Here is a 25,074-nt window from a genome sequence, read left to right as displayed (position 1 = left end):
TCAGCTGATGGCATCGCGGCGTCACCGCCGGCAGAGCAAGCTGGGTTCTTGTGCAAGCATTTGGGGAAAAACTCGCTTTATTTCGCTCCCTGTGTGCCTTGGCTCCGTTGCCGTTGCCTCCTCCCCGCGTTTTTAGCTGCGTGCACGTCGGGTGTTGTTATTTCCCCCCCCCAAGGAGCTCCTGCAGCGTCCTGGAAGGAATTTCTGCCCCAGAACTCTTTCTTTTGGCGCTCCTCACACCCCTGGGCCAACTCAGTGCTGCTGCGGGGCTGGAAGGAAAACCCAACCGGGGGGGCACCCGCGCCGTCCCCACCCCACCCCACGAGGGGAAAAAGTGCCCGTGGAGCCCCCCCAGACCCGAAAAAAGCCCCCACTGAGAAAAGACCCTGTGGTTATCACCGGTGCCACCCCTCACATGAAGCTCTCCACCGTCCGCCGGCGGCACAGCTCGCACCTCCCACCCAGCGCCCCCATCTCGTGCCTCTCGGCGCCCCCCAAACTGCTCCCAGCCCCCCCAAAACTGCTCCTGGTGCCCCCCAAACTGCTCCCGGCCCCCCCAAAGCTGCTCCCGGCCCTCCCGGCGGCGGTGGAGGCGCGGAAGGAGCCGGTGGTGAGCGCCGCCTCCCCCCCGTCCTGCTCCTGCCGGCGGCGGCCGCAGCGGCAGGCGCGCCGCAGCTCCCTGCGGAAATGCACGGTGAAGAGCCCGTAGACCAGCGGGTCCAGGCAGGTGTTGAAGAGGCCGAAGAGGAAGAGGATGTGGCTGAGGGCCGGCGGCACCTTCTGGCGGGTCAGCATCTCCGGGGAGAACCAGTACCAGAGGCCCAGCAGGTAGTAGGGGGTCCAGCAGACGATGAAAGTCAGCACGATGGCGATGGACATGCGCAGCGTGCGCATCCGAGCCCTCCGCGGGATGTTGTCGGAGGAGCGCCGGAGCTGGAAGTCCCGGGAGGAAGCTGCAGGGAGGAAAAAAAGGAGGCAAAAAGGAAGGAGGAGGCGGTTTCTAGGGTTAATTAACGGGTAATGAGCTGGGGAGGTGGGGAGGAGCTGAAGGGACGGAGGGTTTGGGGACGCTGAGGATGGAAAGGTGATGGAAAGGTGAACGAGGCGCGGGAGGAGGAGAAAGGACGGGGTGATAACGAGGGGAAAACGGAAAAGAAAGGGAAAAAAAAGAGAAAAAAAAGGCGGCGGTGGAACCCCCGCGCTCACCGCCGGCCTCCTTCATCCTGCCCGAGATGGCGGCGAGGATGCGGCCGTAGCAGAGCACCATGACGAGCAGCGGCAGCAGGAAGAGGCAGGCGAAGGTGAACATGTTGTAGAGCGTCTCCTGCCAGTGCGCCCCGAAGCTGCCCACGGTGGCGCACTGCACGAAGCGCCGCGGCCGTGAGCGGCTCACCGTGTGGAAGACGAAGGCCTGCGGGTGGGATCGGGGGGGACACAGGGCTGTCAGCAGCCTTCCTCCTCCCCCTCACCCTCCTCATCCTCATCCTCATCCTCGCGCCCCCCCCCGGTGTCCCTTCAGCCCTCGCCCACCTGCGGCAAAGCCAGCAGGGCGCTGAGCCCCCAGGCGGCGCCCAGCATCGCCTTGTTCCTCCTCTCGGCTCCCCCCACGGCCAAGGGGGTGACGATGGCGGCGTGGCGGTCCAGGGCGATGACGACGGTGACGAAGGCCGAGGCGTACATGGCGGCCAGCTTGAGGAACATCAAGGCCCGGCAGGCCGCCTCGCCCCCGTACCACTGCACCGTGGCGTTCCAGGCGGCGTCCAGCGGCATCACCACCAGCGTCACCAGCAGGTCGGCCGCCGCCAGGTTGGCCATCAGCAAACGCACCCGGGGCGGGGGGCGCCGGCGGGGGGCTCGGGCGGCCGCCCAGAGCACGGCCCCGTTGCAGCAAGCCGAGGAGAGGAAGAGGAGGCAGGTGAGCGCCACCCGCACCTTGGCGGCGGTGGAGAAGGTGGGCAGAGGGGGGGGCTCCTCGCCTCCGCCGCCGCCCCCCCCGCAGCTCCGGTTGCCCCCCGTGCCGTTCATGCCTCCGCCGGGGGCTGGGATGGGGATGGGAGGTGGGGGCCGCACTGGGGGTGAGCCCCCCACAATGGGGTGGTGGTGGTGCTGTGGGGGGGTGGGGGGGTGCTGAGCATCCTCGGGGCTCCTCGGGGGGCTCCTGGGGGGGCTCCTGTTCCCCTGCCTGGAGCTGTGTCAGGGCTCAGCCCCCGGGGGGACCCCGAGTGACGGAGCCCACCCGGGACCTGGGGGTGCTGGTGCATAAAGGAGCCGGGCACCCGCGGGCTCTGGGGGCACCCAAGGGTGCTGCAGCTCACCCCGAGGAGCCCTCCGGGTGCAGCAGGGCCAGGGGGGGCACCCAGCCCGCTGGCATCACCTCCTCTCAGCACCCCCGGGGTGCTCTGTGGGCGTTCTTCGTCCTCCTTCCTCCTCCTCAGCCACCGCGGGGGCCCTGCAGGGGGTGGGGGAGCCCCCCTGGTCACCCTGGGGCAGGGCAGGGGGTCCTGGCAGCATGGGGGGGGGCTGTGGCTGCTGCCACCCCTGTCCCACACCCCCAGGGTGCAGCCCCCCCAGCCTCCCCCCAGTGCTGCTCCCTCTCGGGTCCGTCTGTCCCTGGGTCCCCAGCAGTGTCCCCAGGGTGCTGTCACCCACCCCGCTGCCAGCTCTGCCCCCAGCAGTGTCCCATGACGGTGCCCCCCCAGCCCCAGCAGTGTCCCCAGAGTCCCAGCAGTGTCCCAATAGCTCCAGCAGTGTCCCAGTAGTCCCAGCAGTTCCCTGTGATGTTGTCCCCCCAGCCCCAGCAGTACTCCCAGAGCTCCAGCAGTGTCCCAGTAACCCCAGCAGCATCCCAGTAGCTCCAGTAGTGCCCCATGGTGTTGTCCCCATAACCCCAGCAGTGTCCCCCCAGCCTCAGCAGTGTCCCAGTAGCCCCAGCAGCATCCCAGTAGCTCCAGTAATGCCCCGTGGTGCTCTCCTCAGCCCCAGCAGTGTCCCCAGAGTCCCAGCAGTGTCCCAGTAGTCCCAGCAGTTCCCTGTGGCGTTGTCCCCCCAGCCCCAGCAGTGCTCCCAGAGCTCCAGCAGTGTCCCAGTAACCCCAGCAGCTCCCCATGGTGCTGTCCCCATCACCCCAGCAGCGTCCCAGTAGCCCCAGCAGCATCCCAGTAGCTCCAGTAGTGCCCCGTGGTGCTGTCCCCAGCCCCAGCAGTGTCCCCAGAGCTCCATCAGTGCCCCGTGGTGATGTCCCCAGCCCCAGCAGCGTCCCAGTAGCCCCAGCAGCATCCCAATAGCTCCAGTAGTGCCCCGTGGTGCTGTCCCCAGAGCCCCAGTAGTGTCCCAATAGCTCCAGCAGCACCCCGTGGTGTTGTCCCCATAACCCCAGCAGTGTCCCCCCAACCCCAGCAGCGTCCCAGTAGCCCCAGCAGCGTCCCAATAGCCCCAGCAGTGTCCCAGTAGCCCCAGCAGCATCCCAATAGCCCCAGCAGCTCCCCGTGGTGCTGTCCCCAGCCCCAGCAGTGTCCCCCGGCAGTGTCCCCAGCCCAGCCCCGCTGCGGTACCGCTCTGCAGTGCTGCCGCAGCCGGTGCCGCCAGCGCCCGGCTCAGCCCAGCCTCCCGCTGCGGGCACGGCCTCAGCCTCAGCCCCAGCCTCAGCCTCGCCAGGAGGCCGCGGGCTCCCCACACCCCCCCCCCCACAGCCCTGGGGGAGGGGGGGGGGGCTGCACCCCCACCCCAAAGCCCCCCCTGGGGTTGGGGTCCCCGCCGGGGGTCCCGGCTGCGCCCTGCTTCCCCCTGGCACCGTCGCGGCTGGAGCTGAGCCGAGCCCACCCGTGGGGCTGCCGTGGCCCCGGGGGGGTCTTTGGGGGGGGGGGCAGCGGCCCCTCTGTTGCAGCCACGCTGTGTTTGTAGGGGCAGGGAACCCCCCACACACACCCCAAACGTCCCCCTGTGGGTCCTTACGCAGCCCCTGCCCAGGGGTGCAGGCACCCAGGGGTGCAGGAATTGGGCACCCTGGGGTGTGGGTACCTGGGTGAGTGGTCCCTGTGCACCACGGCACCCAGGGGTGCTGGCACCCAGAAGTGGTGACACCCAGGGGTGGTGGCACCCAGGGGTGCTGGCACCCAGATGTGCAGCCTCCGTGCACCCCGGTGTGCCCAGATGTGCAGACACCCAGATGTGACCCCCAAATGTGCTGGCACCCAGGGGTGCTGGCACCCAGATGAGCAGCCCCCACGCACCCCAGTGCCCGGCTCTATTGACACCCACGGGTGCTGGCACCCCTTCTGCTGCCCCCCTACCCCACCCCGCAGCCCCCTTAGGAGGGCACCTCGGGGCAGGGGCTGGGTGCCCCCTGGGGGGCTCAGGGCGACCCCCAACCAACCCCATCCCCCCCCCCGACCCCAAAAAACACACACCCGGGCTGAGCCGTGCCAGGCCTTTATTCATGGGGGTGCTGACAGCGTGGCCCCATCCCCGTCCCCGCTCCCCCCGAGACCCCCCCCCAGCACGCAGGGGGCGTCCCTGCGGCCAAAAACCAGGGGGGAGACCCCCCCCCAAGGAGAAGGGGCTGTCCTGGGGCACGGGCGTCCCGTGGCCGTTATTGCTCAGCGCGCCCAGCCCCGAGCAGCGTGTGGCCAGTGGGGACCCCCCCCAAAAAAACGCTGGACCTAAAAAGGGGGGGGGGGAGAAGCAGGAGGTGGGGTCCGGTTGTCAGCTGCTGCCGCCGAGATCCACGGGGAGAAGCGGTGCTGGGGGGGGGGGGAGGAAGGAGCGGGATGAAGATGAAGATGAAGATGCGAGGGAGCCGGGGGGGTGCCAGCTCCTGCCGGACGTGCAAAGGTTCTGCCAGCGGCAGCGAGGGAAGAGTTTTTTTTCGGGTCCCCCCCCCGCAGCCATCAGTAGGCTTCAGAGTGAACGTTGCCAGCAGCCAGCCCGGGGAGCCCCCCCGTGGGTGCCTGTGCCGTGGGGCTCTCCGCTCCCGCAGCCCCCGCTGCCCCGGCAGGCTCACGGCCACCACGGCGAGAGGACGGCACCCACGAGCAGGGTCCCTTCACAGGGTGTCCCCATGGCAGCCGGGACCGGGACCGGGACCGGGACCCCCCTCCGGGCCGGCGCACGTGGGCAGGGGAAGGGGACGCTGCGGGCATCGCTCCGGGGAGGCCGTGGGCACCCTTAGGTGCCCGGCTCCAGGCTGAGGGCGCTCTGGAAGTTAGCCAGGAGCCGCATCTCCTCCGTCTGCATGGAGTGGCGGCGCAGCAGCTTGCGGCGCCCCTTGGGCGAGCTGGGAACCGGGAGCCCGCGGGGGCCGGGGGGGTGCGGGCCGGTGTGAAGCGGGGGCAAGAAACCGGCGCGCCCCGAAGCCAGGGGCTCCAGCAGGAGGGTGCCGGAGCCGCGGCGCTCCAGCAAACCGGGAGCGCGGCGCCGGGCACCGGGGGGGGATTCGGGGGTCGGCAGCGGCATGGCCGAGGCCGCGCATCGCCGCCCGCGCCCCGGCGAGGGGGGTGGCGAAGGGGGCCAGGGGCAAGCCTCGGGGTCGGGGGGCTCGCGGCGCCCCGCTTTGACCCGCGCCGCCTCGGGGGCCGTGTTGCGCCGGGCCAGGGGCTGGGGGCAAGCCGGGGGCACCCGCTCGGCCCAAGCCGCCCCCGCCAACCCCGCCGCCTCCCTGCCCTCGACGCTGTGACGCCGGGGCCGCGTGCCGAGGCTCAGCCCCTCCAGCCCCGGGGCCAAACGCTCCGGGGGAACTCGCGACGCCTCGACCCCCGGGGCCACCAACCCCCAGGGCTCCGAGTTGAGGCGTTTGAGCGGCCGAACCCGGGCACGGGGGGGCTCCGGCACGGCGGCGGTGGCAACGGCAGCCGGCGGTGGCGGCGGTGGGAAGCGGAAGACATCCCGCTCCTCCTCCTTCTCGCTGCCCGCCGGCGAGGCCGCCGTGCGCACCTCGATGTCGGAGGGCGACATGCAGAGCGCCGGCGAGCGCTTCTCCTCCAGCCCCGGCGAGGGGGGCGAGTTGAGGTACTGCCGCGTGGTCTTGGTGCCCGAGGGCGACGTGTCGGTGGTGATGATGATCACCTCCTTGCCCTGCGCCTTGCAGGCGTCCAGCAGCGCCTGCAGCGTCTCCCGGTCGCCCCGGTTGATGGCGTAAACCAGAGCGGAGGCGCCGGCGTAATCGCGGGCGCTGGGGTCGGCGCCGTGGGCCAGCAGCACGGCGGCCACGGCGGCCCCGGCGCGCTCGGCGCAGGCGTGCATCAACGCCGTCTTGCCCGTCTTGTCGGGGATGTTGGGGTCGGCGCCGTTCTCCAGGAGGTACCGAACCATGCGGGGCTGCTCCAGCGGGTCGGCGTAACGCGCCCGGCACGCGGCCATCAGCGGGGTCTGCCCGGCGGCGTTGCCCTCGTTGATGTAGGCTCCCCCTTCCAGCAGCAGCCGGGTGAGGCGAAATTTGCCCTGGGCCACGGCTCGCAGCAGCGCCGAGCCGTCCGCGGGCAGCATGGCCAAACCGGGAGGCGCCGCGGGCCCCGGTGGGCGACGCACGGGGCTGGGCATGGCACGCTCAGGGCCACCGGGAGGGAGCGCGGCGGTGCCGAGGTGCCCGGAGCGACATCGCCCTCCTAGGGCAGCGGGGATGGCAGGGGGGACGCGGCGGGGTCGGGGTGCTCCTGGAGCATCGCTCGCTCGGGGCGGGGGGACGCGGGGTGAGGCGTTCGCAGGGCGTCAGGGGGACGCGGTGCCGGGACGTGGAGTGGCCCTGGGGGGGGGGCAGGAGGGGGCGCGTGTTGAGCCCGCTCCCTGCCTCAGTTTCCCCAGCTGCCGCGGGAGATGCCCCCCTCCCGTGCTCCCCCCCCCCCCCGGGGCCGTGGGGATGCTCAGGCTCGGGGGGGGGGCACTTGTGGGGTCTGCAGAGGGGACGGTTCCCGGGGAGGTGACCCCGGTGTCACCGCGCTGCCCCCGGTGCTGTCGCCTTGGGGCTGTGCCCACCCCCCCTGCGTGGTGCCCCCGGCCCCAAATCCCCAGGGCCCCCTTCCTCCCCCCTCCTTCCCTTCCCATCTACCCCCCCCGCAGGCCCCCACCTGCAGCCCCACAGCCCCCAAATCCCCCGTCCCCCTTCCTGCACCCCCTCCTTGGGCTCCGTATCCCCCCGTGCCCCCCTCCAGCCCTGTCCAACCCCCCCCATCCCCTCCCCGTACCCCCAATCCCCCCCCAATCCCCTCCCCATCCCCTTAATCCCCCCCATCCCCTCCCCGTACCCCCCAAATCCCCTGCCCGTGCCCCCCCCCCCGCATCCCCTTGCCTGCCCGGTTCCCATGGTTACTGCAGCTCATCCTCAGCTCTCCGGCCAGCCAGGAAAACGGGGAAAAAACCCAAAAACCACCCCCCCCCCCTCTTTATTTCCCCCCCCAATCCCCATTTTCAAGCCTGGCTGCTGCGGCCCCCCCCAGCAAGACGCCGAACCCAGGCCTGGTGCTTAGGGGCTGCACAATCCCGGCCCTTTTTTTTTTTTGGGGGGGGGGAGACCCCTTCCCACCCCCCCAAAAAAAAAAAAAAAAAAAAAAAGCCCCCTCCCCATCCCTCCATCCCTGCCTTTCTCTGTTACCGTGGGAACCGGAGCGTGGCCCCCCCCAGCGCCGTGGGGGGGTCCCCGGGGTGGGGGCGATGGAGGCGCCGGAGCCGTCTCCCGGTGGCCGCCATCCCGGCCGGCCGTGGGTTTAGCGAGGGGGAAGGAGGCAGGGGAGGTTATTTGGAGGGTTTATCCCCCCCCACACACCCCCCCCGGCCATAAATCCCCCCCCCACACCCCATCAGCTCTCCCCGCATCCCTATTTTTGGCAGCTCCTGGCGCGGGGAGGGTTGGTTGGGGATGAATCACCCGGCGGCGGCGGAGCCAGCGCCGAACCCGCGGGGGTGCGACGGGAAAGGGGCGATGGGGGGCGAAGTTTTGGGGCCGGGGGGGCACGAGGCAGCGGGGTTTGGGGCTGGGGGGCAGTGGGGTTAAGGGGGAGAGGGCTGAAGGGCCGGGGGGTATGGGGCTGGGGGGCTGGGGGCTGGGGGGGGGGAGGTTGGGGGGTGGCGGAGAGGTGGGGGGCAGCGGGTGGGGGGTTGGGGGCTGGGGGGTTGTAGGGTTTTGGGTGTGGGGTGATGGGTACGGGGGGGGGGGGGTGAGCGGGGCTGGGTGCAGCGGTGCTGTGGGGTTGAGGCGCCCCGGGGCTGTGGGGCAGCTGGGTGGGCACCATGGGGCTGCGGTGTTGGGGCAGGGGGCAGGAGCCCCTCCCCCTTCTGCCCACTCCTCTTCCCATCAATGTCTTCAGCCTGGTCTCTGGCCCTACAGCCACTACTGAGGTGTCCTTCAGCCCCAGCCCATCCCATCCCTATCCCCATCCTGTCCCCATCCCCATCCCGTCCCAGTCTCCATTCCGTCCTGTCCCATCCCAATCCCCATCCCAATCCCCATCCCAATCCCCATCCCAATCCCAATCCCAATCCCATTCACTTTATTCCCGCTCCATTCACCCCATCCCACCCCCCCATTCATCCTATCTCAATCCCAATCCCAATCCCAATCCCAATCCCAATCCCAATCCCAATCCCAATCCCAATCCCAATCCCAATCCCAATCCCAATCCCACCCCCATTCACCCCATCCCCATCCCATTCACTCTATCCCTGCCCCATTCACCCCATCCCACCCCCCCATTCATCCTAACCCAATCCCAGTCCCAATCCCAATCCCAATCCCATTCACCCCATCCCCCCCAATCCCCCCAATCCCCCCCAATCCCAATCCCAATCCCAATCCCAATCCAAATCCCAATCCCATTCACTCCATCCCCCCCAATCCCCCCCAATCCCCCCCATCGCTCCCCAATCCCCCCAATCCCAATCCCAATCCCAATCCCAATCCCCCCCATCCCCCCCACCCCCCCTCTCCCCTCCCCATTCATCCCCTCCCTGCCCCATTCATCTCCCCTCGCCCCGCCCCTTTCCCCGCCCCCTTTTCCCTCTCCGCCTTCTGATTGGCCTCTCCTCCCACCAATCAGCGCGGCCCTCGCCCTTCCGTACTCCCCCCCCCGGCCGCGCGTAGCGCCGCGGCGCATGCGCAGTGCAGGTACGGGGCCGAGCATGGGAGCGGGGGGGGGGGGGGGCACCGGGACCGGCACCGGGGGGGGGCCGGGGGGGGTCCGGGGGGGGCCGAGCCTCGGGGGGAGCGGCCCCGGGGCCATGAGGGGGGCCCCGCCCCCCCCCCAGCCCTGCTGTGTCCCTTAGGGGGGGCTCCATCCCGTTCCCCCCCCCCCCCCACGTGCCTGTTTAGGGCCCCCCCGTGTCCTTTAGGGCCCCCCCCGTATCCCTTTAGGGGTGCCCCGTCCCGTTCCCCCCCCATGTCCCTTTAGGGCCCCCCCTTATCCCTTTATGGGTGCCCCCCCGTCCTTTTTTAGGGGTTTCCTTTTTAGGGCTGCCCCCCCCATATCCCTTTAGGACCCCCCCGTATCCCTTTAGGGGCACCCCATCCCATTACCCCCCCTTATCCCTTTAGGGGTGGCCCCCCATGTCCCTTCTCAGGTGTCCTTTCCCATCACCCCCCCCCAATCCCTTTTTAGGGGCACCCCATCCCATTGCCCCCCCCATATCCCTTTTCCAGGTGTCCCATCCCATTCCCCCCCCATGTTCCTTTAGGGCTGCCCCCCCAATCCCTTTTTAGGGGTGCCCCATCCCATTCCCCCCCCATATCCCTTTAGGGGTGCCCCCCCATGGCCCTTTTTGGGTGTCCCATCCCATTCCTCCTCCATCCTTTAGGGCTGCCCCCCCCATATCCCATTTTAGGGCCGGCCCCCCCCCATATCCCATTTTAGGGCTGCCCCCCCCCATATCCCATTTTAGGGCTGCCCCCCCCCAATCCCTTTTTAGGGGTCCCCCTTCTCCCTTAGGCTTCCCCCTTGACCCCCCTTTGCCCCCCCCTGCCCCGGCCGCCCCCTCCCCTGCTCTGTGCCCCCCCCGCAGCCCCCCCCGGGCTCCGTGCCCCCCCCCAACCCCCCCATGGCGGGTCGAGGCCGGGGTCGGGGTCGCGGGCAGCTGACCTTCAACGTGGAGGCCGTGGGCATCGGCAAGGGGGACGCGCTGCCCCCCCCCACCCTACAGCCCTCCCCCCTCTTCCCGGTGAGTTTTGGGGGGGCTGGGGGGGGGAGGGGGGGGGACACAACCCGAGAGCGGGGCGCGCAGCCCCCCCGGGGGACAACTTGGGGGGGGAGAGGGTGGGAGTCGGGGGGACAGGCGGGGTGACAAGGGGGGGGACGGGATGGGAGTTGGGGGGGCAATTGGGGGGGCAGTTAGGGTGACAGCTGGGGGGACAGGGTGACAGTTGGGGTGACGCTTGGGGTGACAAATGGGGGGGCAAGATGGGAGTTGGGGTGACGGGGTGACAGCTGGGGGGACAGGGTGACACTTGGGGTGACACTTGGGGTGACAACTGGGGGCACAGGGTGACACTTGGGGTGGCAGTTAGGGTGACAGGGTGACAACTGGGGGCGCAGGGTGACAATCAGGGTGGCAGTTGGGGTGACGCTTGGTGACAGGATGGCAGCCAGGGTGACAACTGGGGGGACAGGATGGGAGTCGGGGGGACAGTCAGGGTGACAAGTGGGGTGACAGGACGGCAGTGGGGGTGACAATTGGGGGTGACAGTTGGGGTGCCAGTCGGGGTGACATTTGGGGTGCCAAGTGGGGTGCCAGGTGGGGTGACAATTGGGGTGACAGGAGGACAATTGGGGTGAGGGTTGGGGTGACAATCGGGGTGCCAGGCGGGGTGACAATTGGGGTGCCAGGCGGGGTGACAATTGGAGTGAGAGTTGGGGTGCCAAGCAGGATGACATTTGGGGTGACAATGGGGGTGACAATCGGGGTGCCGGTTGGGGTGACATTTAGGGTGACAATTGGGGTGACAATTAGGGTGCCAGGCAGGATGACAATTTGGGGTGACGTTTGGGGTGCCAGTTGGGGTGACAATCGGGGTGACAATTGGGGTGCCAGTCGGGGTGACAATCGAGGTGCCACTTGGGGTGACAATCAGGGTGACAGCCGGGGTCGTCCCCCCCCCGTGCCCCCCCCAGCCCGTGGAGTACCGCCCGGTGCCGCTGCCGGGGGGCGAGGAGCTGGAGTACATGCTGGCCCTCAAGCAGGAGCTGCGCGGCGCCATGAGGAACCTGCCCTACTTCATCAAACCCGGGGCACCCCGCAGAGGTACCGGGTTGGGGGTGGGGGTGGGGGGAGGATTTAGGGACCCCCCCGACCCCAAAAACCCCGCTGAGACCCCCCCCCTCACCCCGCAGACATCGAGCGCTACTCGGACAAGTACCAGGTCTCCAACCCCATTGACGGCGCCATCGATTGGAACCCAGGTATGTGGGGTTTTTTTTGGGGTGGGGGGGGGCTTTTTTAGGGATGGGGGGGTTTGGGGGGGGGCTGATCCAGCCCCTTTTTACCCGTCCCCCCCCCCAGACTGGAGGCGGCTGCCGCGGGAGCTGAAGATTCGGGTGCGGAGGCTGCGGAAGGGCCGTGAGTACCCCGTGTCCCCCCCCCATATGTGTGTGTGTGACCCCCCCCCAAGGTGGGTGACGCTCCCCTTGCCCCCCCCCCGTGTCCCCCCCCCCTCCAGGGACCACCGTCCTCGTCCCCAAGGCCAAGCAGCGGGCGGCGCTCGACAAGGAGGAGGCCATCAAGAAGCTGGAGGTAACGAGGCCGAAGGCTCCGACGTGCCCCCCCCCCACACACCCCAAATTTAGTGCTGGGGGGGGCATTTTGGGGCATTTTTGGGCATTTTGGGGGGGGTTCACGGCTGAACGCGCCCCCCCCCCCCCAGAGCCTGGAGAAGAAGGAGGAGGAGGTGACCTCGGAGGAGGAAGAGGAGAAGGAGGAGGAGGAGGAAGGCAAGGAGGAGGAGGAGGAGGAGTACGACGAGGAGGAGCACGAGGAGGTGAGGGGGGGGGGCGGGAATTTTGGGGGTGTTTTTATTTTGGGGGGGGGGTCTCACGGCTTCTCCCTGCCCCCCCAGGAGACCGACTACATCATGTCCTACTTCGACAACGGCGAGGACTTCGGCGGTGACAGCGACGACAACATGGACGAGGCCGTTTACTGACCCCCCCCGGGGGTTTTGGGGGACCCCACGACCCCCCCCAGCCCCCCCCCCCCACTTGGAGGGGGGTCCCAGTATCCCCAGTCTGCCCCCATACTGGTGCTCCCAGTCAGGGTGGCCGGCAGGTGGCACTTGTGCTCCAGGGATGGGTGCTGCAGAGCCGGGTGCCCCCCCCCCAACCAGGGATGGGATTTTTTTTGGGGGGGGGGGTGACCCCACTGCCCCCCCCCCCAGTTTGGGGGTCCTGGGGGGCCCCAACCCCTGTGGGAGGGGGGCGTGGGGGCGGTTTTTAACGGGCTGCGTTTGGATTTAGGGTGGGGGGGTGACCGTGCCCCCCCCCCCCCGTGCCATTTTGGGGGAAAACGTCGTGTGTGTGTCCCCCCCCCCCATTTTTAACAGCTTTTTAACGTTTGGAGCTTTTTTACCGATTCGGGTGGATTAAAGTCGTTTTTTTTTTCATTTTGCGTCCTGCGGCCTCCAACTTTTTGGGATTGGGGGGGGGATAAAAAAAAATAAATAATAAAGGGGGGGGGGTCCCCGAGCTGACCCCATCCCTGCATGGTGCGGGGGGGGGGGGGGCTCAGCTCCTCGTCCCCTTCCAGGGCTGGACCCTTGCAGCAAGGGGGGGGCTCACAAGCCCCCTGGGGTCCCCTCACAATTTAGGATCCCCCCAAAAACCCTACAAAGACCCCAAATCCGTATTGGCCCCCCCCCCCCGGGTGTCCCCCCCCCCCCCCCACCAACCTCATGGCGGCGCGGAGCTGCTGGGCAAACAGGGCCGGGTGTTTGTTGTGGGGTGGTTATTTATTGTAGGGTTGTTTGCCCTCCCCGGGGCAGGGTGGTTGTTATTGTAGGGTCTCGTGAGCAGCCTGTTGTTATTGTAGGGTTGCTGGCGCCTTCGCCTGCTGTTGTGGGGTGGCGTGATGGGCCGAGCCACGTTTTTCCCCCCCCCATTTTAACCCCCCCTCATTTTAACCCCCTATGGGTGCCCCGTAGCCGAGGCCGGGCACCCTTGGGTGCTGGGAGCACCCTTGGGTGCTGGGAGCAGGGTGGGGGCCCTGCACACCTGTTTATTTTTTTATTTTTTGGGGGGGGGGGCACAAATGGCACCCCCAGACCCCCCCCCCCCGATGTAGGGTGCGGGAGCAAGAGGCTGCGGAGTGGGATTTATTTTGGGGGGGCCCCATCCCCACGGCCCCCCATGGACCCCCCCCATTTATCTGCCACCACCCCATAGCTTTGGGGGGGGGTGTGGGGCTGATTTGTACCCCCCCAAAAAAATTTGTACCCCGGTAGTGGCTGGGGGGGGGGGGGGGCACTCACGGGGACCTCATGTGATGGGGAAGTGCCGTAACCCCCCCGTGCCCCCCCCCCCCCGCCCCAGGAGGTTCCTGTTCGTGGTTTTGGTTTTCAGCTCCCAGGCACTAAAAATGTGTTGGACCCCCTGCCGTGGGGCTGGGGGGACTGGGGGGGTCCCCGGGGGGGATGTCGGGGGGGGGCAGAGCCCCTTTATGGCCCGTTTCCCCCCCCCCCCCCGGGGGGCACTGGGTTGAAGGGGCAGGGTGGGAATCGGTGCCAAAAGAGCTGGAAACGGTCAAGCTGCAATTTTTGTGTGGTTTTTCCCCCCCCCCCCAACCCCCCCCGGCCCTCTTTTGGGGTGTCCCCAAAACCGAGAGATGCCCCATATGTGTGTGTGTGTGACCCCCCCCCAAAAAAAAAATCCGAAAGCCACCAGCGTGGGGGGGGGGTCCCCAGGCGGTGGCCATTCCCCTGCCCAGCTCCGGGGGTCTGCGCCCTGTCTTGGGGGGGGGGGCTCACGGACACCAGGACCCCCCCTTTTGGGGCACGAGGGGAAGGATCCGGCCCCACCCCAAGGAAAGAACAGCCCCGGGGCTGAGTAATGGGGTGAGTCAAAGTGGGGGGGGGGGGGAATTTAGGGCTGGGAACAACCCCACCCGTGCCCCACTCCCACGCCGGGGACTTTGGGCACGGAGCTGGGGGACCCTCACCAAACCCCCCCCCCCCTATAATTTAATGGGGGAACCTCAGCCCCCCCAGGACCCCAAAACCGCTGCTGTGGCCTCTCTCTGTGCCTCAGTTTCCCCAGAGGAGGAGGAAGGAGGAGGAGGAGGAGGAGGGGGGGGGGGGCCTCTTCCTCCCCGGTGCACGCAGCCGGCGCGTGGGCTCCTCGTGCGCCGCTGCTCGCCGCTATTTTTACCCCTTCGCTGCTGCTCCACGGCTCCTCCGGCTCCCATTTTTGGGTTTTTCCCCCTGGGGGGGGCCCAGGCGAAGGATTCGGGCCCTATAGGGGTGGAGGGAGGTGGTTTGGGGGCCCCCCGTTCAGGGTCGCCCCGTAATTTGGGGTCTTCGGAGCGAGGGTCGGGGTTGTGGGGGGCAGCGGCTGAAGTCTGAGGTGGGGGGGGGGGGGTGCGGGATTGGGGATGGGGGTGCGGGATTGGGGTCAAGGGGGTGCGGGATTAGGGCTGGGATGAAATGGGCTGGGGACGGGGGGGTGCAGGTTTGGGGACGGGGGGGTGCAGGATTGGGGATGGGGGTGCAGGATTGGGGACAGGGGACAGGGGGTGCAGGATTGGGGAAATGGGGGTGCAGAATTGGGGACAGGGGGGTGCAGGATTGGGGAAATGGAAGTGCAGAATTGGGGGTGGGATGTGCAGAAATGGGGACGGGGGGGCAGAATTGGGGATGGGGGTGCAGGATTTGGGACGGGGGTGAAGGATTGGGAAGAGGGGGTGCAGGATTTGGGAACAGGGGGTGCAGGATTGGGGACGGGGGTGCAGGATTGGGGATGGGATGTACAGAATTGGGGATGGGGGTGCAGAATTGGGGATGGGATGTACAGAATTGGGGACGGGGGGGTGCAGGATTTGGGACGGGGGTGCAGGACTGGGCACGGGGAACCGCAGCACCCGGGGCCTGCTCCTGCTCCTGCTCTCGCTGCCGGCAGCGCTGGGGCCGCGCTCCCCACGTGCCGCCCGCCGCAGCCCATCGCGCTCGCCCTTTCCCCAAATTGGCTTCGTTCATGGGGGGGGGGGCGGGGAGCTCCGGCACCGCCACCTTCCCAACCTGGATCACGGGGGGGGGGGCCCGGGCCAGGAGTGACCTTGGCGAGCTCGCCGGGAGCGGAGCTAAAATTAAACGGAAAAGCGGAGAAGTTCAGCAGGTCTTGGCGGTGCCCCCCCCCCCCAAAAAAAAATAAAAAAACAACCTCGTAAAGGTCGGCGGGCGAATGTCAGCGCTCGGGCGGGCTGCCTGCTGCGAACCCAATCCCCCAGCAGGGTTTGGAGGGCTCGTGGGGGGGCCAAAATAAATCCAGCCTCCTGCTCACCCCGCGGCTCCTTTCCCAGATTGCGCCCAGGGCGAACCCGGATTTTTTTTGGGGGGGGCAGAACCCCAAAAATCTCGCGTTGGCATCGCGACCCTGCCCGTTCACCCAAGGATTTTCGCCCCCCGGCCCTAGGATGAGCCCCCCCCCTTTCGCCGTAGCCTTTGACCCAGTTTGCTGCAGGAGGCGACAAGGGGAAGGCAGCGACCGCAGCGCAGCCAAAATAGTCGGTGGGGACGGCGAGCGCCTTCCGGCAGCACCGCCGAGCCAAGGCAGCTGCCGAACAAATAGTTTCCAGAGGAGCACATCGAGGACTAGAAAGTGAAAAAGGAAAAAAAAAAATAAAAAAAAAAATCGGAGCTGGCAGAGCCCCCCCCAAACCCGGCCGTAAACAAGTGACCTGGAAACCTGCGGCCCGGATCAAGTGACTCGGTTATTTGTTCTTTGGGAGGGGGGGGGAAATGAATAAATGGTGAAAGAAATAATAATAAATGGTAAAAAAAAAAATAATAAATGGTAAAAAAAAAATAAAGGGTAAAAAAATGATAAATGGTAAAAAAAAAAAAGGTAAAAAATAATAATAAATGGTAAAAAAAGAATAATAAATGGTAAAAAAAGAATAATAACTCGTAAAAAAAATAATAAATGGTTAAAAAATAATAATAAATGGTAAAAAAGAATAATAAATGGTAAAAAAAATGCGGAGACAAGGAGCTGAGCCCCGACCCCGAGGTGCTGGGGGGGTGCCGAGGGGCGCACCCTGGGCGCATGGAGCAGCGAAGGCAGGACGAGGCACCCCAAAATCCATGGGGACCTCAAATCCCGGTGCCCAGAGCAGCCCCTCTGCACCCCACTGAGGGTTTTGGGGTCGTCACCGTCCCCCCCCCGGGGCTGTGGCTTGGCCGTGGTGGGGGCTGAGCCGCCCGGGACCTTTGGCCCAGTTGGAGCCACCGCGCAGCGGGGCTGGAGCCAACGCGGGCCCCGTGCCAGCAGCCGGGGCGAGCAGCCAGCTGCGGGGCTGCCGAGCGGCATCGGGAGCGGGGTGTGCATGGGGGGGGCTCTGCTCTGGGCCCCCCCACATTTATTTTGTCCCCTTGGGGCCTCGGCACGGCCCCAGCCCTGTTCTCTGCTCCCCGCGGTGCGCAGCGGGGAGCGCCTCTTGGGACCCCTTGGGACCCCCGCCGGTTCCTTCTGCTCGTCCCGGGGGGGGGGCAACGGAGCCCCAAATCCCGCAGCAGCCCCCGGGATGGGGTGGGGGGGGCACAGGGTGGGTGGCATCGTGCGGGACGGACACGGGGACGGACAGACAGAGGGACAGCGCTCCAGCCCTCGGGGTGGCTCCAGGGGACGAGAGACCCCCAACCCCTGCCTTGTGCGCGGGGTCCCCCTTGGCAGCGTGCAGAGGGGCTTCGAGCCCTTTTTTTTCCAAAAATAGCTAAATTTAGCCCAATTTAGCCACGGTTGAGCCGCTCCCCGTGCCGGCAGCAGTGTCCCGTTGCAGGGGGCTCGGTGTCGAGTCCTTGTAGGGCGCAGCGGTGGCTCGCCCCCAGCTCGGCGGCGCACGGCGGTAAACAGCTCGCTGGAAAAATCCCTGCCTGGGGAGGGACAGCGGGGCGGGGAGGGGGGGGGGCAAATAAATCCCCCCCCCAACCTCCCCCTGGAAATGGGGCCAATGTGGGGCTGGGGGTGATGTGGGGCTGAGACCCGATCCCATTGCCCCCCGGGTGCGCCGGGGCATGGTGCCACTCGCTGCGGCGCACGGCCCCCCCCCCCCAGCCAAAGTGTTGTTTTTCTGTTTTTCTTTCTTTTTTTTTTTTTTTTTTTTTCCTCCCCTCCCCTCTTTTATGGCCCGAATCGGTTTTTATCGGGGCCATAAAACGGGGCGTGGGGGCGCAGATGTGCTGAGGCTGCAGCTCCGGGGCTCGGCTGGCACCCAAAGGGGGCTGGCGGTGGCCCCGGCGAGGTGGCCACCGGCCCCGCCTGGCAGCGTGCCCCACGCCCTACCCCGCACGGCGCAGTGGGACGACACCAAAACGATAAAAAATAAAGAAAACAGCCCAAAAAAACCACCCCCACCTTTGTTTATTGTAGGGTCTCGGCGTTTCCTCTTGCCCCTGAGCGGGGCAGATCCACGCTGGGGGCTGGGGCAGATCCCAAAAAAGGGGGTCTGGGGGTGCCTCCCCTGGTGGGTGCGCAGCGCTGTGGGGTTATTTTGGGGGGGGTCTCAGCTCGCAGGGGCTGCCCCCCCGGGACCCCCAGCTGGCTGCGGCCCCCACCCCATAAAGATTTTCCTGTCCCTACTTGGGCCGGAGCCGGGTTCCCCCTTCACCTGCTTGGAGGGCAGCCCGGCCCCGCGGCGGTGCCAGCCGGGCACGGGGACAGCGGTTTGGGGTCCCCCCCCCAAAAAAAATAATCCCCTCCCTAATGGGGCATCAACCCACAAAGGGAAACTGAGGCACGGGTGGGGGCGAAGCTGAGGGCACCCTGAGCCTGGCACCCATGGGTGCGGGGGGGAGGCTGTGCCGTGGGGGTCCCAGCACCCCAAAAACAGCCCCATAGTGAGGAGGGGGGGACGGAGCTGCGGTTATGGGATGGGGACGTGACGTCCTGGGGACAGGGGGTGCCCTGACGTCCCCCGGCCCCAGATGGACCCCATAAGATAAGCGCCATGGGGCTGGGGCTGGGAGATAAACCCCAAGCGGTGCCGGGGGCTCCCCGACCCCAAATGCCTGGGCAGGCCCCAGTAGGGGCTGGTTTGGGTCCAGAAATGGCAAATCCGGGCCCCGTTTGTCCCGGGGGAGGGTGGGTTTTTTTGTGTGTGATTTTTGTTTGTGGGTAATAAAAAAATAATAATAATTTGGGGAAAGGGGAAATGGTGAAACAGGGCTGGTGAAAAAAAGGGGGCTGAGCCCCTCGCTGCGCCACCGGTGGCAGGGACTTGGGGTCAGGGATGGGGACGGGGCATGGGGATGGGGATGGGGCTTGGGGACAGGGACAGGGCTTGGGGTTGGGGATGGGGACGGGGCTTGGTGATGGGGACAGGGTTCGGGGTCGGGGATGGGGCTTGGGGACAGGACTTGGGGACAGGGAAATGGCTCTGTGATGGGGATGGGGGTTGGGGACGGGAATGGGGACAGGGCTCGGGGACAGGGACAGGGCTCAGGGACGGGGCTGGGGCTTGGGGACGGGGCTCAGGGACGGGGACGGGGCTATGGGATGGGGTTTGGGGATTGGGACACAGCTTGGGGACAGGGCTTGGGGTCAGGGACAGGGCTCGGGGACGGGGTTTGGGGTCAGGGATGGGGCTCGGGGACAGGGCTGGGGCTTGGGGACGGGGCTCAGGGACGGGGACAGGGCTATGGGACGGGGTCCGGGGATGGGGCCAGGGCTCGTCCTATGGGGCCGGGGCTCGTCCTATGGGGCCGTGCTGGCCTGGCACAGCCGGAGCCGCCGGCATCCAACTGATAAGGCCCCTCCGTGCCGCGCCGCGCCGGCTGCAGCGAGATAAGGACCAGCTATAGGGCCGGGGGGGGGGGGGGACAAATAGGGGGAATTTGGGGGGGGGCTGCAGGGGGCAGGGCGGGGAAACTGAGGCACGGCGGTCTTGGTGCAGGGGGTCAGGGCGCTGTGGGGTGCTCGGGGTGCCCACGGGGGTCCCGCAGCCGCCGCGCCCCCACCCCACAGCGAGGGAGGGGGCACCCGCGCCAAGTAGGGGACGGGGGGGCCAAGGTCGGGGCTGTTTTTCCTCTCGAGGGATCTGGGCCCCGTTCCTGGAGCGCCGCAGGTAGCGTCACGCCGCCCCGTCAGATTTTCCGTCAACTTTCACCCACATCCCCCAAAAAAGGGCCGGGGGGGCCGGGGGGGTCGCGCAGGCGAGCCCCCGTTGCCACAACGGCCCCATGGTGACGGGGAGCGGGGATTTTTCCCACCCCATTGGGATCAGCGGCTCCCGCTCCGTGCCTCGGTTTCCCCTTCCCCACAAAGCGTTCGCCTCCTGGAGCTGCGTCCACCTCTATGGGGTTTTTTGTGGGGTCCCTGATCCCACAGGGACGGGATGCTCCTGCTGTAGGTACAGGGCCGGTTGTCAGGGTGAATTTGGGGTAAAATGAAGTGATTTTGAACCGAGCAGTGGGTTTTCCTCTCGCCACACAGCAGGGCACCGAGAAAAGGCAGCTTTTGGCTGATCCAGCCCCAAAACCCGCCTGGAGCAGGGCCGCGTGCTCTCAGGCAGGGGTTGTGCTCTTCAAGGTGCACCCATGGGTGCTGGAGGTGTGTGGGGCAGGGATGGGGACACGGGGACAACACCTCAGGGCCCGCAGGGGGCTTCAGGACGCCTCCACCCCACTCCCCCAAATCCCCCTCCGCCCACCCCAAGTCAGAGACCCCACAACGACATCACTTGGAGAAAACTTTATTAAAAATTTCGCCCCACAGGGGCTCGTAGAACGTCAGCAGTACAAAATATAAAGTTTTTTTTTCACTTCTTATCCCCCTCCCTCCCAAAAAAAAACAACGATACAAAATCAGCTGTACAAAGGAGTCAGCGGCCGCTCCACGCCCCTGCACCCCATAAGAGCTCGGCCCTATTGGGGCCATCCCCACCGAAGGGGCAACAGCGGCAAAAAAATTCACGGCCGGGTTTTGGTTTCGCCTTTTCCACACGAAGCAGCCCAACCTCAGCCGAGTCGGGGGCATTTTGGCACCAGGAGATGAAGTTTTGGGGCCGGGTTCGGCCACAATCGTCCTCCGCACGCTCGGGGTCTCCCTGACGCACACCCGAGGTGTCGCATCCATCGCGGGACGGCGTCGCCGGGTCCGAGGCATCGCGATGGTTTCCCAAAAACTGACAAACTGACCCCACTTCAAGTCCTTTCGGGATGGCACCCGCCTCTCCTCCCCGAAAGATTTGGGACCGCGGTGTCCGAGGCACCGACACCTCCCGTGCACCACGCACCCGCCACAGCTTCTGCCCGTTTTCCACGTGAGCACCTTGGTATTTGGTTTGGTTTTGTGGTTTTTTTTTTTTTTGCCTTTTTTTTTTGGAAGACTTTGGCTGTGAACAAGGTCCCGAACAACCCCCGAGCCACAGGAGGGTTTTTTCTCGTAGGCGCCGAGGCAGCCGGCACACGAGGGAACACACAAAACTCAAGACACTTCACCCCTTTTCCACGCTCGCCCCGGAGCCTCCCGGGGAGCTGTCGCGCTGCCGGGTGCCCTTCGTGCGGCCGCTCCTGCAGCGGGGCTCCCAGGAAGACGCCAGCCTGGGCGGCTGCCAGGTCCCACGGCAGGGTCAGAGTCCAAAAAAAGAGAAGTGGGAGAGCCATTTCCTCTCGGCACTCACTGCACGTTGTTGTTGGCGACGCAGGGATCCACCTGGGGAAGAAGCCAAGAGGCCGTTGAGATGCTTCCAGGCGCGTTGCTCAGCGTCCCGAAACCACCCCAAAACCCTCTGCTCCCCCAAATCCCCGCGGCCACCCCCGGGGGCTCACCTCGGTGTAGGTGGGCGGCGGCATGAACTTGAACTCGGGGGCGTACATGAAGATGGGGCTGTCGAAGCTGTCGGGGTCGTCGAGGAGAGGGGTGGTCGGGCTCTCCAGGCGGTGGTCTTCAGGCACGATGTCCAGGTAGCAAGGGGGTGCTGCAAGGCAAGGAGGGAAAGGGTGAGGATTGCCTCAAAACACCCCAAAAAGTGTCCGTGGTAGGTGTGGGGCACCCCAAAGAGCCCCTACTGTTGTTGCTGTGCCCCCCTCACCTTCTGGAGCATCCGGCAGGTTGAGGTCCACCCAGCTCATCTCGGAGCTGGTCTGGCTGGCCATGCTGGAGCTGCGGCTCCCGATGCCCGAGCGGCTGCCGATGACGAGGGGCAGCTCCAAAATGATCTTCTTGGAACCCGGGACGCTGACGTAGATCTGCAGGGATGAGCGAGGAGCGGGGTTAGGGGACGTAGAGACCAAGAGCAGCCCAAATTTACCCCCTTGCCGAGGAGCAAGGACGTGGAGTCAGCAGCCCCAGGCACTCACCTGCAGGAAATACTCCACGCGCAGGATGTTGCAGCCCAGGATGGAAGGCTTCAGCTTCTTGACTCGGATGGTTTTGCCCCGCCAAGACTCCGACATGCCCGAGATGATGTGGTTGCCCCGGACGCAGGAGAGCTTCTGGGTGAACACCTTGGTTTGCCCGTTGGCCAGGTAGGTGTGCTTGGCGATGATGGCTGCTTTGGGCACCACGATGCGCGAGCAGGTGTTCTCGAAGTCGGCGTTGATGCAAATCTCATCACCTGGGGAGGAAAAAACAGCTTGAATTTAGGACGGTCCGGCCTTTTCCCCTTGGGGTATGCCCGTTTGAGTCGTCACGCACTGGTTCAACACCCCCCGATGCTCCCCCCAGCCTCATCCCACCACCCCTCGCTCCTCGAGCCAGGCAGGCTCCTACCTTCACAGAAGCCCTTCCTGTCGATCTGGGCGCTGACTGACACGCGGCCATCAGGAATGAACATGCAGGACACCTTCTTCTCCTTCTTGGCAGCCACTGGGGACTGTGGAGAAAAGCAGAGGGTTAACTGCATGCAGTCTGCCTGCTGCCCCCCCAGGCCAATTCACCTCCTCCCCCCAACTTTGGGATCTCAGCTTCAAAATTCCCCGTGAGGATCGAGTGTCTTGCAGGGAAACGAAGGCCCAACCGCCTTCACTTCACCTGCCCAGGTGCAGGGTTCGAGAAGTGACTAAGACTTCTTAGGAACTAAGCACTTAATCCCTGCTCAGCAGCAAAGCCCATTAAGAGCGTCTTAATTAGAGGTCGGAGTGACCCCACCTAAGCGCCTCTCCCCACACCCTCTGGCACCCAAACCTCCTGCAGGGTGGCAAGGCACAGCAGCACTCACCAGCAGCTCTGGGGTGTTCACATCAACGGGGTCCATGACCTCGAAGCGCTTCTTTGTCTCCTGGGTGGGAAAGGAGGGGCGCTCGAGGAAGGCCTTCACCCAGTAATCCACGCAGCCGTACTTCCCCTTGAAGCTTGTACCAAGAGGCCTGAGAAAACAAACACCTGTTAGGCACCTCTGAGGCAGTAACAGAGTTTTCCAGAAAACTACAGTTTATTTTTTTTCTCAGAGACCACATTTGTGTGATACTTACCCCTGGGGAAGCTCGAATCCGAATTTGTACTCGTATTTGTTCCCAGGTCTCAGGATTACGGAACCATCCCCATCTGGGAAAAGAAGAGGGGAGCATTAAGTGAAGCCCCGGGGCATTGTTCTTAAGCATTATCCCCTTTGTGCTTACCCATGCAGCGATCAAGCCAGACGCTGCATGAGCTCGAGCAGCATTAGCTGCTTGCTAAGAGCCTCCCACACCTGTCCCCGAACAACCACAGAACTCCATGTCCTCGCGAAGCGAGCAGCACTTTCACTTCCTCTTTCAACATCCGCAGCTGAGGCCACAAACACAATCTGCTTCAGTTCAGGCTGCCCTACCCCTCCCCACTGCCTCCCCCTTGCTTGCACTTTGGAGGAGTATCCAACTCCAACTTCTTTCCTCGTTGTTTATCTCTGAGATTTCGCATCAGCCCAGGTGTATCTCCCGGGACGCTGCCAACTCCCTCTCTGCCTACCCTGGAGCCAGCCCAGGGAGGAGGCTGAGGGCAGCCAGGGGAAGTTCTCCGTGCCCTGGGAACTCCTCGCCTCTGGCACCGTCTGTGCGGGCCCCTCCCTGGCTACCTGTTGCAGGCACCAGGCTCAGCTCCCGCTGCCGTGCGACATCCAGCCCAAACCCATCTCATTCTGCCTGCTCCCAGCCACATCAACACCCAGCTCCTCGACAGGGGCACTGCTTTTGTTCTGGGCTCCTGGCAGGGCACACAAACCCTCACCTTTCCCCTTTCCCAGCTGTGATGTCCCTACCCATTTCCTCATTTCTCCCAACTCCCAGCCACCACCCAACTTCCACTTTCACCCCTCAGCCCTCCCACCCCAAAACTCCCCCCAAAACCCCCAACCAGGCCACCCCACCCCCAAGGGGGGGCACAACCAAGCCACCCCACCAGGGGCCCACACCTCCACGCCCCCCTCTTTCCCAGCCCCGAGCCCTCACCTGTGGGCTGTTCCTCCAGGGTCAGGACGTCCTCAAAGCGCAGATATTCCATCTCCTGCCTGCACTGCTGGGGGCCCTTGGCCCAGTTGACTTTGGCCACCCCGCAGGCCAGCACCTTGACGGCGCTGACGCGAGTCACCTCGGCCACCTCCACCAGCACACGGCCGGCCACCTTCTCCCCACTACAATAAACCTTCTCGGGCTCGCTGAAGGCCAGGAGGAAGGTCTTGACTTTCTTGAACATCACCATGGCTGAGGCGAGGGCAGGCGGACGGCTCCTGAGGAAGCAGCGAGCAGCGACGGCGGGCAAAAATACCTTTTTCTCCCTCGCGACGAGGAAAAAAGGCTATAAACCGCCTCGAAACAGGCTGGTTTCAGTCAGAAAAAGAAAAAAAAAGAAGGAGGGTTAACCCCTTTCTGCCCGCCGTAGAGCCGCTGCGTAGCTCCTCCGCGTCTCGCTGCCCTCAGCGCTCTAGCCGCGGCCCCCCGCCCGCTCCCTTTTATAGCCTCCGCCCGCCCGCCTCCCCCCCTCCCGCGCCTGTTGATGCCAGGCGCTCCACGCTGAAGGCGCGTGGCCAGGCCGTGCTGCTCGCGTGATCAGCGCGCCCATTGGCCGCCGCCGCCTTGTTTACAAGCCGGCGGGCCAATCAGCGCGCCGCCTGCGGAGCGTGGACAGCGTGTGAAGGAGAGGCGAGCGTGTGCTCGGCTGGGGAAGGCGGGGGCGGGGGCGGGGAGTGGGGCGGAGTGACAGCGCGGCGGGCCAATGGGAAGTGCGGACGGGCGGCGGTGGGGGCCAATGGGGAGCGGGGAACGGGATGTTCTGTTCCCTGCTGTGAGGGCCGGGGGCGAGCCCCCCGCCCGCGGCCGGGCCCTGAGGTGTTTGGGGGGGGGCTCGGGGCGACCCCCGCCCGCTGGGGGCTTCCACAGCATCCCCCCTAAATCCCCCCTCAGTCACCTCCTGTGTCCCCTCAGCCCCCCACTGATGTCCCCCCCCCGCCCCCCAAAACTGCCTTCTTTGTGGTAAAAAAGCACGGAATTGGGGCTGGGGGGCATCCCTCAGCCTCCCTCCATGGTTTTGGGGGGGCCGTGAGGGGGCTCCCCTCATCCACTGCCATCTGCAGCCCCCAGAGGGTCTTGTGCCCCCTCCAACAGTGTCTTGTGCCCCTCAAAAGGGTCCTTTGCCCCTTCCAGTAGGGTCCTGTGCCCCCCAGTGGGGTCCCGTGCCCCTCAATAGGGTCCCATACCTCTCAACAGGGTCCCATACCCCTCAATAGGGTCCCATACCCCTCAATAGGGTCCCATACCCCTCAATAGGGCCCTATGCCCCCTTCAGTAGGGTCCTGTGCCCCCCACCAGTAGGGTCTAGTGCCCCACAAGAGGCCCCCGTACCCCTCAATAGGGTCTTGAACCCCCCCAGTAGGGTCCTGAACCCCCCTCAATAGTGTCCTGTGCCCCCTCCCTTCCTACCAGATTTGGGGTTCCCCCCCCACCCCTCCCTTTTGTGCGCCGTCACCCTGCTAAAAGCAAACCGT

General features: G+C 65.8%; 4 protein-coding genes across 4 annotated transcripts; 1 reads left to right on the top strand and 3 right to left on the bottom strand.

Moving 5' to 3' along the window:
* Positions 1–411: 411 nt before the first annotated feature.
* LOC311425045 (gonadotropin-releasing hormone II receptor-like) lies at positions 412–2,025 on the bottom strand (the record flags this gene model as incomplete). The annotated part of the gene is made up of 3 exons (XM_084500525.1): positions 412–953; positions 1,207–1,411; positions 1,531–2,025. 3 exons carry the CDS (start codon positions 2,023–2,025, stop codon positions 412–414), a joined length of 1,242 nt encoding a protein of 413 aa, XP_084356651.1.
* A 2,428-nt stretch (positions 2,026–4,453) lies between these two features.
* Positions 4,454–7,740, bottom strand: ANKRD34A (ankyrin repeat domain 34A). Its single transcript, XM_084500896.1, has 2 exons — positions 7,583–7,740; positions 4,454–6,736 (listed from the first exon to the last, which is right to left on the bottom strand). Exon 2 carries the CDS (start codon positions 6,532–6,534, stop codon positions 5,164–5,166), a length of 1,371 nt encoding a protein of 456 aa, XP_084357022.1. The 5' UTR covers positions 6,535–6,736; positions 7,583–7,740; the 3' UTR covers positions 4,454–5,163.
* Positions 7,741–9,981: 2,241 nt separating this feature from the next.
* POLR3GL (RNA polymerase III subunit GL) lies at positions 9,982–12,575 on the top strand. Its single transcript, XM_084500613.1, has 7 exons — positions 9,982–10,137; positions 11,088–11,217; positions 11,307–11,375; positions 11,476–11,532; positions 11,633–11,706; positions 11,837–11,950; positions 12,029–12,575. Exons 1-7 carry the CDS (start codon positions 10,018–10,020, stop codon positions 12,113–12,115), a joined length of 651 nt encoding a protein of 216 aa, XP_084356739.1. The 5' UTR covers positions 9,982–10,017; the 3' UTR covers positions 12,116–12,575.
* A 7,275-nt stretch (positions 12,576–19,850) lies between these two features.
* TXNIP (thioredoxin interacting protein) lies at positions 19,851–24,061 on the bottom strand. The gene is made up of 8 exons (XM_084500612.1): positions 23,543–24,061; positions 22,589–22,661; positions 22,336–22,483; positions 21,888–21,990; positions 21,476–21,732; positions 21,208–21,364; positions 20,945–21,093; positions 19,851–20,828 (listed from the first exon to the last, which is right to left on the bottom strand). Exons 1-8 carry the CDS (start codon positions 23,790–23,792, stop codon positions 20,793–20,795), a joined length of 1,173 nt encoding a protein of 390 aa, XP_084356738.1. The 5' UTR covers positions 23,793–24,061; the 3' UTR covers positions 19,851–20,792.
* Positions 24,062–25,074: the final 1,013 nt, after the last annotated feature.

Source organism: Aythya ferina (genome assembly GCF_964211825.1).
Source record: "Aythya ferina genome assembly, chromosome: 29".
Lineage (NCBI taxonomy): Eukaryota > Metazoa > Chordata > Aves > Anseriformes > Anatidae > Aythya > Aythya ferina.
The sequence above is the reverse complement of the archived record's forward strand: the minus strand, read 5'-3'. Positions and strand labels throughout refer to the sequence as shown.

Coding starts and splice junctions, on each gene's coding strand:
- TXNIP (XM_084500612.1), bottom strand. CDS start 23,792: ATGGTGATGTTCAAGAAAGTCAAGACCTTCCTCCTGGCCTTCAGCGAG. Junction 22,662..23,542: donor CCTGGAGGAACAGCCCACAG/GTGAGGGCTCGG, acceptor TTCTTTTCCCAG/ATGGGGATGGTTCCGTAATC. Junction 20,829..20,944: donor CGCCGCCCACCTACACCGAG/GTGAGCCCCCGG, acceptor CTTCTTCCCCAG/GTGGATCCCTGCGTCGCCAA.
- ANKRD34A (XM_084500896.1), bottom strand. CDS start 6,534: ATGCCCAGCCCCGTGCGTCGCCCACCGGGGCCCGCGGCGCCTCCCGGT.
- POLR3GL (XM_084500613.1), top strand. CDS start 10,018: ATGGCGGGTCGAGGCCGGGGTCGGGGTCGCGGGCAGCTGACCTTCAAC. Junction 11,218..11,306: donor ACCCGGGGCACCCCGCAGAG/GTACCGGGTTGG, acceptor CTCACCCCGCAG/ACATCGAGCGCTACTCGGAC. Junction 11,376..11,475: donor CGCCATCGATTGGAACCCAG/GTATGTGGGGTT, acceptor CCCCCCCCCCAG/ACTGGAGGCGGCTGCCGCGG.